We start from the raw sequence: 14,615 nt of genomic DNA on the forward strand, positions 1-14,615 counted from the left end.
CCAAACTACACTTACCTTTTTTCTAATGATTCCTATCCCAAACTCCACTTTCTGGCAAATAGACCTTAGGCATAGTCATCCATATTGGACATTTCCATGTCAAGGTTATCACCAAGATCTATGTCCATCAATCATGGTCGGATGGAGAGCAAATCATTGATTATACTTGCAATGGGAAAAAAAAAAATGGAAATGTGTAAGATCAATTAAAAAAAACCAAGCAATAAACATTCAGTAACAATATACAAATCCCTCCAGACTTCATAAACTACAACATGTAATCCTCAAAATAGGCGAGAGAATGAAAACGGCAAAAACAATAGCCTATCCCGATGTCTACATTTCCACCATAGATTGTAATCCTTGTATTGTTTCTTTAATTGAAGAAAGGACCACAAACGACCAACCTAACGTTGGAATTGAACTGAATAGGAGCCAGTGTTTGGATCTTTAACAGCTTTGAAATTGTCGACGCTCATTCCAAAGCGTCCCAAAACTGAGTTGCCCAAGTCCTTCAGCTTTCCTGAACAGAAATAACAATCTCAAGATTTGGACTTCTCATCATGATGGTTTTATAGTATTAGTACCTAGAATGGACACAGATGTACTGAGGAGAAGATAATTGGAAAAATAAAGAAAATAGCTAATAAGTAGGAACGTGGACTAATGTGCAAAACAGGGTCACAAAATTCTGCTACCAAAGAAACATGTAGAAATTACAAGATCATCCCTTCCTTCATATTCCTTCATACGAAGAAAGAAATGAGATGCACAAAAACTATCCATAGAGCTTACCTATCATCTCTTCCTTCATCTTCTCTCGCTTCTCTGCGGCAAGAGGCTCCAACCTACGAATGGTTCTCCGAGCTTGCTCATTTAAAGGATCCAATTCAAGAATCTTCTTCATATCTACATATGAAGAAGAAAGAGTCAGAACTCAGAATACAGAAGAATAGTAGTGGCAGTGGCAGTGGCAGCGGCAGTGGCAGCATTATTGAAAGTGTCTTCAACCAGAATAAGGTCTTAAAGTACGAAAGTAACCATATATAAGTTACCAGAGATCGCCTCTTCATAGTGTTCAAGCTTTTCATGAGCCTCTCCTCTTCTAATCAAAGCTTTCATATAGGTAGGGTTGAGTTCCAACGCTTTTGTGCATTCCTTGATAGCGTCTTCATATTTTCCCTGAGATATATTTGGCAATGAATAAATCAAAATACTAATAAATTGAAATTAGCTAAATGGAACTTGTCACACAAAGGTACATATAGAAGCAACGATGGGAGCTAAAGTGTAAAAAGAAGTTCCGACAAAACAAATCGCTAGGCTATTGGTGAATCAAAGTAACCAGGGTATCGATTTGTGGTCTTTCAACAATTTGAAACACAACCAGCTATTTCATGCAAGTAACACTACAAGAACCCAGAAAATCTACAAATTATGCAAATACAATCCCTTCCAGAATCTATATTTTATATGAGAGAAAAAAATCATTTACAGTTTCTTCAATGAATCAATCAAAAACTTCAAAACAATAACAATGGCAGAATTACTTACTTTTTTCTTTTATTTTTTTTCCAAAGAGACTAGTAGAAAAAATTCTAGCGGACAAAGAAAAACAATGACAACTACATAAGGTTAACATGATAAACATAAACTCTAGAAATAACAGAAAACATCCTTTAATATCCTCAAAGGGATACACACCAACAATTTGAACTTGGTAAATATGGTTTAGAGATAGGAGTAGGACCACCCCTCATTGAATAGCCCAAAGCTCAATGGCCTCCCAATGTAAATTAGATGAAGGAGATGGCAAGATAATCATTATTTACTAGTCACCAATACTTAAAAAAGTTCAAAATTTTATAATCCAAAAGAGAATAAATGGATCAACACATACCAGTTTCACGAAACATATTGCACGATTTGAATGGCACATTGAACGTAGTTCCACGGATGAGGGCATCTCCGGCGCAACTTGCAAAGCAAGCTCATACTGTGATAATGCTCCCTCGTATTGACCATCTCCAAACAGCTTATTGCCTTCTAATTTTGCATCATTTGCCTGAGCCAAAGCTTTCTGTTTGGAAAAGGAAACATAGGAGTTTAGTAATTCTTTGATACCAAAAGACAGAGTGCCCAAAGAAGGACCCTTCTAGCCACCATTTCCTTGCTAATAACATAATATAACCCCTGACATAGGGCACAAGAAAAACATACACCAGCTATGGGAAAAACCAATTAAAGCACTTATTATCAGATGATAAAATTATCAGCATAAGAAAGACATGTAAGCGAAAAGCTGTATATTCCATCAATCAAGTCCGTAAATTTTTTTACTGAATTCATCGGACGAGAAACTAAAGTTCTTAAATCAACAGAAAGCAAGCAATTAAAACACAGATTATTAGCGTACGAAGACCGAGTGAAGAATAACCTGCTTCAATTCGTCTTCGTTCGCAAGATTTCCAGAGGAGTCATCCTTTGATTGCTCTTCGTGCTGCCGCTGTTGTTGGTCTTCAGGATTGCCTTTGGCTTCTTTTGCATCGCCGTCTTCGTTATCGCTCACATCTCGTTCACTGGCAGTTTCAAAGCCATCGGAGGCGTCTCCATTCACAGTTGCCGATGCCGCGGCTGTCGAATCGTCGCTTGAATCAGTAGTTTTTGTCGCCGTTGACGATGATGGATTTCGTGGTTTCGGAGGGTTTATAACGTTCGCATTCGTTTCTTCATTCTCTTCTGGCTCGATCAGCACCATAATTTTTTCCCAACAGGTCTGGCGATTCAAGTCGGTGTGGAATCGAGTTTTGCTTGCTAGAAGGTGAAACAGCTAACGATTAAAATATTTCTTCTTTTTTTTTCTCTCTCTTTTTATAAAAGTCCTCCAGAAGCCTCTGCTGACTGCTGATCATAAGTTTATATAGGTTTACAGTTTACGACCTCTGCGCACCGTTTAGCGGCTTAGGTGTAATATCTCTTTTTTTTTTTTTCAGATTTTATATGCAAGTACAAAAGATGAAAAGAAGCCCAACAACAATGCCTTAAAAAAAAGGTTACCCAACCCATCTGTGAATTGGGATTCTCTACAGTCTACAATTTCCGTCTAATAATCAAAAATAAGTCTGGTGTGGTGGTAAAACACAAGTAAAAGCCATGAAAACACAAAAGTAAGTGTGATGTAATGTGACACACTTTTCAAATTTATTGATGAGAATGTTACGAGAATTATACATCATGGGCATTGCAGAGCCCCGGATCCGTTGTGTTGCAAGAGAATAATAACAAGATACACATTGATTGACATTCTAGAGGGCAACAAAAAAGGTAACAAATAGATTTGAGACCCTTCTTTTCACTAACAGGCAGTGCCCTCAACAAGCTTGTTAAGCTTCTTGGTCCTCAACCTCTCAGCATATACCTCACTTCCTTGGCATTCATATCTGCACCCAATAGAACAGCAAAATTTCAGTACAAATAACTTCAAGACTCGAGTTTTTAGCATTCTTAATGGGGCATCAATTACTTAAAACCCTTACCTAGGTGGTAAACATATCAAAGGGCTTAGGCTTTCTGCAAGTTTAACAGCTTCTTCGTCCGTATTCACGATCTGATTAAAGCAAAAGTATCGCCCACACGTTGAGGTGTCTTCAAAGGCTCGTATATGAACGTCAGCAAGGAAGTTCACATCTACAGAGGCCAGGACTCCATTTTCATACATTTGAGCTGCACCTGTTTTTAATTTGAAGTAGGCATAGAGATTCAATCACTGGTTCTCAAAAACAAGCTTATGGTGAATATGTGTTAACTCAGAAGTACGTAAATAAATTTCATAGTATGCATCCTTTATTACCTTTCAGATACGACATAGTTGATTGAGGGTTCTGTTGAGTGACAGCAGGTCCTAGAACTAGTGCAGCATTGACGGAAACCATGTTTACCATACGGTCCATCGCTAGAGCCCAAGCTGCCCGTTCAGATAGTGTTTTTGCCAGGGCGTACCACAACTTCAATTTCAGAAGACAAGTACTTCAGTATGTATAAAACACAATTCAAAACTGATATATAACGCAGGCATATATCTGGGGTCAACAATTTCGTCACTTTGATTACGCCTAAGAAAGACTTTTACATTCACTTGATACCAGTATTAAGGCTACTATTGCCTTCTGAATGCGTTTACTCTGTTACGTCTACTAGTTTCATAACAAAGATCACCATGATTTGAATCACTTGTCCACCACTACATTCACCATTATTGGACATGATACTCCACCACCACTAAGACAAGCACATCGACGTAATTAGTATACAAGTCCTCCTTGCAGCGTCTACTTTTCCTGCATTGATTCCTCCCACTTAACCACATTATTAGAACACCTGCTAGAACTATCATAATAAACACATTCACTTCAACATATCTAAATATAAGATAGTCTGAAAGATTCCCAAATCATTACCCATAAAATATAGAGGAAAAGGCATCGAGTGTTGTATTAAATAAAGCAGCCACAGAAAAAGAAAAATGAAATGTTCCTAAAATAAAGAATTTGACAAAAAGATGCACCCACAAAAACGGAAAAAGCCTTGAAGTGGATATTTAATTTGTAAAATCCATGAGATTCACAAAATCTTGGATAATCTACTAAAGGAAAGAATTTACACTGGGTCAGAGACACAAGGCCTAATTGATTTTATGCAATTGAAGTGGCTTCTTTGAAATGTTTTTATTTTTGCTATCATGGACCTACAGAAAGTCCACAGGCAATTCATTTGGTTTGATAATACTTTTTGACTAAATGAAAATCGCCAGCAGATAAAAGGTTAAAAAAAAGTTTTCAAGCAAATTGATCAAAATCTTCTGCTTACACACCCACAAACAATCAAAGAAGACGACAAATAAATATACTTCAGAATATGGAGACTGGTCAGACCTTAAGTTTCCTGCAGAATTCTTGATTACTCCAGGAACCCTCATCTACATCCTTCTCAGAACAAATATCTTCTCTCCATATAGATGCTGCTAAAGAAGAACTAAACACAATCTTCTCTAGGGTATCAGTTTGTGCACAAGCCTCCACTACATTAATTGCTCCTCTAACTTCAAAATCCACCATTTTCTCCTGGCCAAATAATGAAATTGCTTACTATTAGCAACACAATTGATAAAAGCAATCACTAATTGCCTGTTTAAGGATCAAGATTTGTGCTTTGTTAATTAACTCACATCATAACCATCTAGACTATCCAAACAGCAGAACACAGCAGAACAGCCCTTCAACGCAGTCAGAATGCTGTGATAATCCAAACAATCCACACCAAACATCACCAATCCCTCCTCCCCTTTCTCCATCTCTCTCATTTTCTTCACTAAATCAGTGTCTCCTGCAAAACACAAAAAAGAAAACCCAAAACACAAACTCTCATTTACAAATTTTCAAACACCTGGAAGAGTTCTCAAAAGGGAACCCAAAAAAATAGAGCAAAGTTCAGAACTTACCATTCGTTTGAAGAGCTGCATGAACAGTGTATCCCCTTCTCAATAGCCCCTTCACAATCCAAAAACCCACATAGGTTGAGGCATCAAGAACACAAACTGGAGGCTTTTCCGGATCAAGTCTTGCCCTTTTTGCTTCATTTTCCTTCATTGTTTTTTTTCCTCGTTTTGCTTTCACTCTGATCTTCTCTACAATACTTATATGGGTTGTGAGAGAATTCGAATCCTAATAAGAGTTGGTGAACTATTTTTCGTTACACGTTCTCTCATCTACTCACCTTAAGCCTTGTCTGCCTTTTCATTCAACTTTATTTTTATTCTACTAATATAAAGGAAAATGAAAGAAAGGTTTCTAAAAATCAGGATATATATGGATGTGTGTCAAGTGCGTGGTGGGTAATTTCAAACGTAACCTATTTGGTTTGTTTTCTTTCTTTTGGGGGTGTCTAATAGTTTATATGATTGGGAGGGATTTAAGTAGGTGAAGAACGTGGCTGAGAAGAAGTTGGGTTAGGCAAGTTAAAACTCAACAAACAACCATGGTGGAGGCCCCAAAAGCAAAAATATTCTTAATTTTAATTTTAAGTTTTTCCCTTTGAATCTTCCTGTTCCTACGTGCAACAGTGGCTAAAAAAATTTAACATTGAACGACATCATATAAATTTATTTTTTTTGATATTCGATATGGGTCTAAACTCTAATCATCAAGTCATTGAACATAAAAATTTAACATTACCGATAAGATAAATTGGACTAAAACTTAATATGTAGTCACAGAGATATTATTTCTAGTGGGAATCAAATTGGTGAACTCCCCCACAGTCACGTGCCCTTAAGTCAATATCAAAAGTAAAGCAGCTCACAAAAAAAAAAAAAAAAGTAGTGGATCAATTACATTATTGGGTTATCCACTTGTCCCTTCATGGATGATGGAGATCATGACACATAGATAACTAAGATTGAGATAGGGAACAAAACAGAGCAAAAAACCAGGCGGGTGCATCCCCCTATTGCTGCCTGCCAGTTTCAATGATTTTGTTTGAAAAATAAAAGATTTTAACAATAAAAATTTCATTACAGGAATATGCTTGATCATGAAATTACCAATTAATTAGGGTGTGGTTAGAAGAGTGGATGCATTGTATCAGAATCTAATTAAATCGGTCAATGAACATAACTGGGTTTCTATCAACACAAAACGACAAACCCTTCATTGACGGATACATGTCATTTGTCAACAACAGTAAGACATTTCCGACTATTGATGTCTTCATTAAAGGTTCTAGTTCGGGTCAACGGTTCCGGTGGTAGTGTCTTTCACAGCTGAGGTAACATTTTAAATGAAGACCGTTGTATTAGGGCTTTCAATCAATCTTTTACAAAATATAAAACTTTGAGAACAAAATTTACTTTAATACACCATTTACAATGTCGCTGTGTAATAAATAGTAATAAAGGTTTACCCCACGATCTATCAAGTCGATTGACCAAGAATCTTATTCAAGATAAAGAATTTGATTCTAAATTAACACAAATCATTATTTTCAAGTGATTTAAGTTGGACCACAATCCAATTAACCTATTAGATAATTTTGCGCGTGCCTAACCCAGTCTGAATTTGGGCCAGAATTTGGAGATTGGGTTGGTCAAAGAAAAGGACTAGAAAAGAGACTGGTCACTTCATAACCCGGACGGCAACAAAAGGATTCCGTTTGAGTTTCAATCAACTAAAACATAATTGAAAGAACCATCTCGGAGAGGAAGCAAAAGCATACTGGCTGGTACTTACGTGCAAGTAGTAGTGGTGAGAATAATGGAGAAAAAAAAAATGGAGGTTATCACATGTGGCAACATTGAGGAGGTTACCACTAACTGCAATATTAGATTTTCGCAGGAAGCAAGCACAACGAAGAAAAAGAAATGTGGGTTTGGAGGATTGCCTACAATATGTAGGAAGATAGATCCTGGAAAACGCATCTGAAGTTGAAGTAGGTGGAAAAAGCTATCCTTCTTTGGCGTGTCAGTTATGAAGAAGCTGAAGAGTTCTAGTTTGGCTTCCAGTGTCCAACCAATGTATTCTCCATCCTTCCTTATTTTCTTGTTTTCAAATTGTACTCTCTTATCTGCACATACATTTAAGAACCATATTTTGCAGCTGAGAAATGCAACTCAAATACTTACAAATTCGCAGATTATACGCTACTTACAAAGAGTTTGACAAACACCCTATTGGCATGTCCAGTGATGAGCAGAGACACTCTGGGCTGGCAAATTTTTACCATCTTCAGTGGTGATATCGTTTCTCAAAAAAAACTTGATGGGACCTGAAAAGGCAGAACTAGTGTTTAGTGTAGCAGAAAGGAAGATCAGAAAGAATCAAGTGGCAGAACAAATAAAATCAACCATTTCCACCAATCATGAGTTCTTTATATGTAAAGTAACACAAAATTGTAACTAATCAAAAGGGATCCCGAGACTACAACAAACATCCAACTTGAGTTAAGATCAAGAAAAGGGTGGCAATATTCATTTGTCTGAACCCAAGCTAAAGTTGAGAGTTTGGCACCTGAATCCCATATTTAACTTTCAAAATAGTGTGCAGCCAAGAACATTCTGTTTCAAATATTTTCGCACTACAGCGAAAGTGCAGAAAACCTTTACTATATCACACACATAGAAAATGACAAGCACTCAACAAGTGTAGCAATTCATAGTGCAGATGGAAGTAAGCAAACCAAGAAATATAACTTGAACAAGTGCTGAGCGACCTAGTTGCTCATGAAGGAAAAAGGAAGCAGAGGAAAAGTACTTGTAGAACGAGCTGGACATACCTTCACATGATGTGGCATGATCTTGACATCATAGGTCACATGAAACCATGCTTCAGGTGGATAGAGCAAAAAGTTTTCTGGCTTACTGGTATAAACATCAGCATACCGATGAATGTGATAGGAAAAGGCAGATTCTTGACCAGTATCGGTGAGGAAGGTGGCTCCAAAGTACTTATTGAACATGCTTTTCATCATTAGGCGCGCCTTCTGCCTATCTTCATTTAGCTCATCCAGAAGTGATAGGTATGATTCGCTTCTCTGGCTACTGGCTACTGGCTACAGTCGCATGCAATTTACCAAGCAGTTCTTGTATTATGTGAAATTTTGCCTGTGTCAAGGATAGGAGTGTGCGATGGGGGAAAATTTCTTCAAAACAATTGTTGGTCTGTGAGTTCAAGGAAAATCACTTAGTTAAGGACTCGTTTGTGGCCATTGTCGCATTCCTGTATTTCTTTTTCTAAAAACTAAAAACTGATTATGTTATTTGGTTGTGTGTCTTCTAAAAAAACCATTAGCTCTATATTTTGCTTCATATTAATTATTGCTTTTCTTTTTCAATAGTTGACAGTTGACACATACCAATAAATAAGATAACAAGTAATAATAAAAAACTAAAAAAATTATTCACAAGTTCCAAGCATGTGGAAGTGGTGAGGACTATAATAATTGTTCTATCAGCAATGAAAGACTATTGCACTAACAAAAGAAAATCGGCATTTGAGTCAAAAAAACAGAAATAAAATGACAAAGGAAAACTGATGTTTTTCTTGGAGAGGCACATGGCCGCATGGCTAACAATATTTGATCCACACCTTCCAAAAGTGCAAAGTTGATCAATGCTTGCTGCTATCAGACTCTGCTAGGAAGTCCTTTTTTAATAAGTTATGGGGTTATATTTTTAATTTTTTGAGGGAGGGGGGAATCAAACTTTACAGCTTGTGCAAGTGAAGGAGTCGGCTACCACTAGGTTACAGTCTCCTACATTTGCCAGGAAGTCATATCTACCAACCTTATGGATTCAACTCCAACCAGTGTATTTGCTTGTCCATGGGATAAGCAGGTACTTATTGCTTCCTCACACTCCAACGTGTTTCAATTAAACTGCAGATTTCAAGATCTTAATATCTAGGTTTTAGGATTTTTTTTATATTTATTTCAGGATATGCTTAGGAAAATATTTTATTTGAGATTAAGGGAGAAAACTACATTATTTGAGCTGAGCAAAAGTAGAAGCATACCTGTTCAAAACGATAATTATCTTCATTCTGTATATCTATTTCATGCTGCATTAAATAAAACAAAGCACCCAAACGGTCAGAAGAGACAAGGAAAAAATCAATTATAATATGAATAAATTAAATAAATACAAAATAAAGGCAGATCATTTAAACCAAAGGTTCAAAGTAGCAATCAGGGACGATATGCAAAAAAAAAAAAGTCTAGTAAGGAATATCAATAACGATAAATGCATTCCCAGAGACCCTACACACATATATGACTCAGGGATGATAAAATGACGTACTTCTAGTTCTCAAATGATGGCAGCATGTGCCAACCAGCCTTTGAAGGCCCCCTTAGATTGCTGAATAAATGATCCCCAAAATATATTAGCTACAAAGAGAAGAAAAGCCAATGTCTCTCAATAGACTCAAGGAGGACATGCCTTTACCCTACGATGAATCTTTTAAGAATCAACATATTAAAAAAGCATATAACATGTACCTCTGGACCCTTCCATTTTGTAATCTGGAGAAAAGACTTGAGACATCCATGGTAATAGACTTTGTCTGAATGAAATGCATCCACCTTTGTAAAAGCTAAAGTGTCCGTCTTTGTGTCATAACAGCTTCATCAACATTTTAAAAAAAAAAGGACGCGCATACGCCAACCAATATTAGCACAACACTCATAAACATGCATCTTGAGTTGAAGTGGATTGAGAATACACAAAGTAAACTTCGGCAATAGAATGTATTTCCTAAGGAGTTTTTACATCATACGAATGCATTAATACAAACTATTTCTCAAACAAATATTGATTTCAAAATGGAAGCAACAATTGAGATTGGAATAAACAACTTCTCCACTCTTTAACATAAATCAAAAGAGGGATCAGTTCCCTTTTGCATGTCAATTTTCATATGGGGGGGGGGGGGGGGGGGGGAGACAAAGTAAAGATAGCAAGCAACAACTTATTAGCAAAATTTAACCGTACATGATACGAAAGAAGACCGAAAGAGGAACGTGATATAAGAAACGTTAAAAATGTGAAGGAAGAATTAAGAGCACTTTTTAAGTTACATGCATACAAATGTAATAAACAGACAAAAGCCAATGACTGCAAAATACTAACCGAAATGGATGCTCAGATGTGTAAAACTCTGGCTTATTGGCTTTAGCAATCACAACATCAAACAGTTCCCTCCAAGAGTTGCCATAACCGATAGAAACCTAATGAACATAAGAAGATAAGCTCGGGCAGTTGGTCTTCCCCACAGATGAAATGACCATAAAAACACAACTAATAATACTCAAAAGGAAATCCATTTTAAGTATTACAACACCAGATGTTCACCCTTAATCTAATTGGTGAGCACTTCACACCCAAACCATAGACACAATTGAATCTGCACATGCAAAGAACACAATGCCCCTTCTCATGCAGGTACAGACACAGCCATCTACAAAGAAAAATTATTACGTCATTGAAAAGGGACAACACTCATCTGGCACTAGCTTATATAACCTCACAAGAGATTCATGCTTCGATTCTTCTCTACCCTTCCCATTTGTGGGCCTTTCTTCTGAAGAAAAACTGCATCATTGACCCTTATATTTGCCTAGCTTTGTTTGGCTCTTTACATTCTCAAATCCTTTCGGGATTTATATTATCAATTCTAACAGTGTCGAACATTATAATATGAGAAGTATCAGTGTCAAACATTATAATATGAGAAGTATCTGGGCATTCTTCTTTGTAAATTCTTTGTAAACATTAGAATATAAGATGTAAATTCTTTTTTGTAAATATATTTTTCACTTCTAGTACTGTTTAGGTAGCCACCCTTGGTACCTTCAAATTCTTTTTAACGCAGAGAAAAAGGTCAGTGCAATAGAACAAAATTGGTTTTAATATGTCCAACTTAAACTTAGAATGTGATGTACAAAGAGATAATTACCTCCAACATATAACGCATCCCACCATCCACAAAATAATATGGCGAGTTAGTCAACAAGAAAAGTTTCTTCCCCTTGTCCCGTAGCATTCTTAGAAAGCGAAGAACCTGACCCTGAAATACTCATCCACATAAGCACAAATCAAGTACCTCAAGCAGAAAGGTGATATTAGCCTCCGTGACACAGGATAGATTTAAAACAAGCTTTCACCTCCAACTAAAAATCCACCACATCAAGTGTTGTAAGACAAATTGTTTAGCCAACAATACATGAAGGACAAAGAACTTACATTTCTAACTAAATACCTATGGGGATCAGAAAGGATTCCCCTGTGAACCAAACCACTACGGTGAACAAGCTGAATTGCGCGATTAACATCTTCATAAATGTAGCATGCATCAAATTCCAGCTTAGCATCAACAAAATCTTGAACAATATCTGCAATAAGACAAGCCTACAAAATAAAAGTATTGACAAATAAGTTCTGTGCCCAAAGAAAGGCGATGAAGGAAAAAGAAGTGAAAAAGAAAAACAATTTGATAGACATTGTAATGCTGGATACGCAGCCCCCAGTTCCTTATTTTTGTGCACAATGCATCAACAGATTGGTAGTGAAGCTATTTTCATACCATTGCAGCTTATCTACCCTGAAAATATTAGTTTTCACTTTTCACTTAACGATATGATTTTGATAAATAAATTACATATTTGAGACTTGATACTACCAAGCCACAAATAAGTTCAGAGTGGCAGGAAACCGGATGAAATGGCTTTACTGTGTTAAAGTTGCATATAATGAGTGATGCTCCAAAAAGAATATGAGGATCCTAAATGAAAGTGCAAATGTGATGTAAGTAACCATTCTTTAATAAATACATCTGACAAAATTAGTTACTTTTTTTAACGCAAAAGGAACTAAAAAGCCAAAATGGCACAAAACAAGTGCACAGAGAAACAGATCACAAGAAAATTAATAAGTAAGGGCAAGGAAAAAAGGGGGGAAAAAGGTGCAACCCGACCAAAGTACAAGAGGTCTAAATACCACTCATATTGATGGCCCTGAGAAAATTGTTAAACAATGCCTAGAAAGCCAAAACTTGATTGCAGAGAGCCCACTTGAAAAGTGGCTTGTTGACATCACATTTCGCCACCTTTTACCAAAATAACGGACTGTTCCAAGAGAGAATGCACAGGCCAGAAAGCTTGCAGAGCATCTAAAATGATAATCTCAACTTTTTGTGCAGACATACTTCATGGTCTCACAAATCTAGACAATAAATCTACTCATCCAAATGTTTCTAAAACATTATGCAAGCTAGCAATCCACTGGAAAAGAAGAGAAAAAAGGAAATGATGGTATCAAAGTTTCTCATACGTGTTTACTTTTTCTCCATATGCATGCAAATCGTGCCCTATTGCCTAGTTAATGTTGGCACTGGTATTATACAATAGGTAATTTTCTAAAGTAATTTCCATAACAAATGGTCGAATATCAGTGAGTGAAACTAACCTCACTGAAACAGAAAAAATCCATCAAGCCGACAAGACAACGGACTTGGTCTCGGCCAATATGCCGGGTGTCATACAAATTAGTCAAGATAATTCGTAGCATACATAACAATCTCAATCATAGACAGAAACAAAACGCATGTGCTATCCAATTCCAAGATCAACATATTCTGAAGTACCTTGCGACGACCAAAGTAACATCCATCTGGCTCAATTGACCCAAAGAAATCCAACTTCAAGAGGCATCCGTTTTTCTTATCATAGTACAGTCCCCTAATTGGAAAACTCTGATCGTACTTAAATTTCATGCATGTCTCGGGATATATTAACTGCAAAAACCTCATCACAAAGCCATTACACAGTGAACATATATAACAAAGGCCCTAAAAAGAGAAGTGGTAAACAAAATAACACAAGTAGGTCCACGCCAACCTCATTAACCATATGCACCTTAGCAAGATCATATATTAAACTCTGTAAGGCAGCAGAGTAATGAGCCAAAGTGTAGTCATAGTTGAATCCATAAACATGAATGCTATCCAATTTGAGATTCTTATTGACATATATACCTAACTCAATTCAAAATGGCATAATTCAGATATGACATACTAAGTAGAACTTATTTCATTTCAAAACAACACATGAACATCGTTGAACCTTCTGGATTCATCTTGGGTATACCCTTCAGAGCCTCAGGAATGTTGAGGAAACTCTGTTTGGCAGCATCGAAGATCTGCCCTATTTCATCAACTGGAGGCAATTTACCAGCATGTGCTCGCCTAATCTCCTCCTCGAGCTTTAACAAGGTTTGCTCCGGGGAGGAAATTGCAGCGTAGCTCCACAGACCTCCTCCAAAACCTTAATCCAATCAAGACTTAGATCAATAACTCTATCTTTTTCTCAAACACTCAATTATGCAGTTCCATCTACGCCTTTTCTTTTCTATTACTAGAATAATTCAAGACCATTATATATAAATACAAAGAAGCAGAAAACGCGAAGCAAAACCTTCTCGAGTCCGAGAACCAAATATCCTGGTCCCCTGCAACGAAGAATGGCGTACCTGCCAAAACGTCAAAATAAACAATCAGTATTTGAGCAATATACATGTGTACATACATATCCGACTGTGTCTGAATAGGAGACATACAATGAGAGAGGAACCTTGATGGAGAAGCCTTCGGAATGAGGCCATGGAAAGAGAGAGAGCGTGTTATGGGACTGAGTCCCACATTGGTTAAGCGTCTAAGCGTGGGGAGGGGGAGTGCTTTATAAGATTGGGCAAACGTATCACTAGTAAGTCGGTTTTCTAGTGCATAGTTAAGCCCATGACAATTGGTATCGGAGCCAAACCACACTTAACACTATGGAAAGGGCTACCTGTGGATCTGGTACGGGTGAGGCCCTAGCCCAGTGAAAGCCCCCCACAGAGTGCAGGTCGTCATGGTTCGGGACCAACGTGGGCGTTGGTCTTGAAGGGGTGGGCTCTGTTATGGGACTGAGTCCCACATCGGTTAAGTGTGGGGAGGGGAGTGCTTTATAAGATTGGGCAAACCTATCACTAGTAAACCGGTTTTCTAGTGAATAGTTAGGCTCATGACAGA

At 37.2% G+C, this 14,615-nt stretch overlaps 3 protein-coding genes across 7 annotated transcripts; all 3 read right to left on the reverse strand.

Annotated features, from left to right (window-relative positions):
- Positions 1-182: 182 nt before the first annotated feature.
- LOC120005124 (tetratricopeptide repeat protein 1-like) lies at positions 183-2,876 on the reverse strand. Its single transcript, XM_038854593.1, has 5 exons — positions 2,438-2,876; positions 1,901-2,080; positions 1,056-1,182; positions 796-909; positions 183-523 (listed from the first exon to the last, which is right to left on the reverse strand). The coding sequence occupies exons 1-5, from the start codon at positions 2,756-2,758 to the stop codon at positions 408-410; spliced, it is 858 nt and encodes a 285-aa protein (XP_038710521.1). The 5' UTR covers positions 2,759-2,876; the 3' UTR covers positions 183-407.
- A 292-nt stretch (positions 2,877-3,168) lies between these two features.
- LOC120006577 (cinnamoyl-CoA reductase-like SNL6) lies at positions 3,169-5,932 on the reverse strand. The gene is made up of 6 exons (XM_038856647.1): positions 5,498-5,932; positions 5,225-5,382; positions 4,932-5,120; positions 3,851-4,004; positions 3,537-3,729; positions 3,169-3,440 (listed from the first exon to the last, which is right to left on the reverse strand). Exons 1-6 carry the CDS (start codon positions 5,643-5,645, stop codon positions 3,356-3,358), a joined length of 927 nt encoding a protein of 308 aa, XP_038712575.1. The 5' UTR covers positions 5,646-5,932; the 3' UTR covers positions 3,169-3,355.
- A 1,314-nt stretch (positions 5,933-7,246) lies between these two features.
- LOC120006342 (5'-nucleotidase domain-containing protein DDB_G0275467-like) lies at positions 7,247-14,217 on the reverse strand. Of its 5 annotated transcripts, none has more exons than XM_038856355.1 (10): positions 14,176-14,217; positions 14,020-14,074; positions 13,191-13,869; positions 11,792-11,956; positions 10,679-10,776; positions 10,048-10,171; positions 9,564-9,936; positions 8,326-8,601; positions 7,702-7,818; positions 7,247-7,617 (listed from the first exon to the last, which is right to left on the reverse strand). In XM_038856355.1, exons 3-7 carry the CDS (start codon positions 13,353-13,355, stop codon positions 9,850-9,852), a joined length of 639 nt encoding a protein of 212 aa, XP_038712283.1. In that variant the 5' UTR covers positions 13,356-13,869; positions 14,020-14,074; positions 14,176-14,217; the 3' UTR covers positions 7,247-7,617; positions 7,702-7,818; positions 8,326-8,601; positions 9,564-9,849. The 5 variants fall into 5 exon arrangements, with proteins under 5 accessions (XP_038712283.1, XP_038712282.1, XP_038712284.1 ...); XM_038856354.1 differs by having other exon boundaries at positions 14,162-14,217; XM_038856356.1 differs by having other exon boundaries at positions 10,048-10,142; positions 13,191-14,074; positions 14,162-14,217.
- Positions 14,218-14,615: the final 398 nt, after the last annotated feature.

The sequence above is a fragment of the Tripterygium wilfordii genome, chromosome 9 (genome assembly GCF_013401445.1).
Source record: "Tripterygium wilfordii isolate XIE 37 chromosome 9, ASM1340144v1, whole genome shotgun sequence".
Taxonomy (NCBI): Eukaryota; Viridiplantae; Streptophyta; class Magnoliopsida; order Celastrales; family Celastraceae; genus Tripterygium; species Tripterygium wilfordii.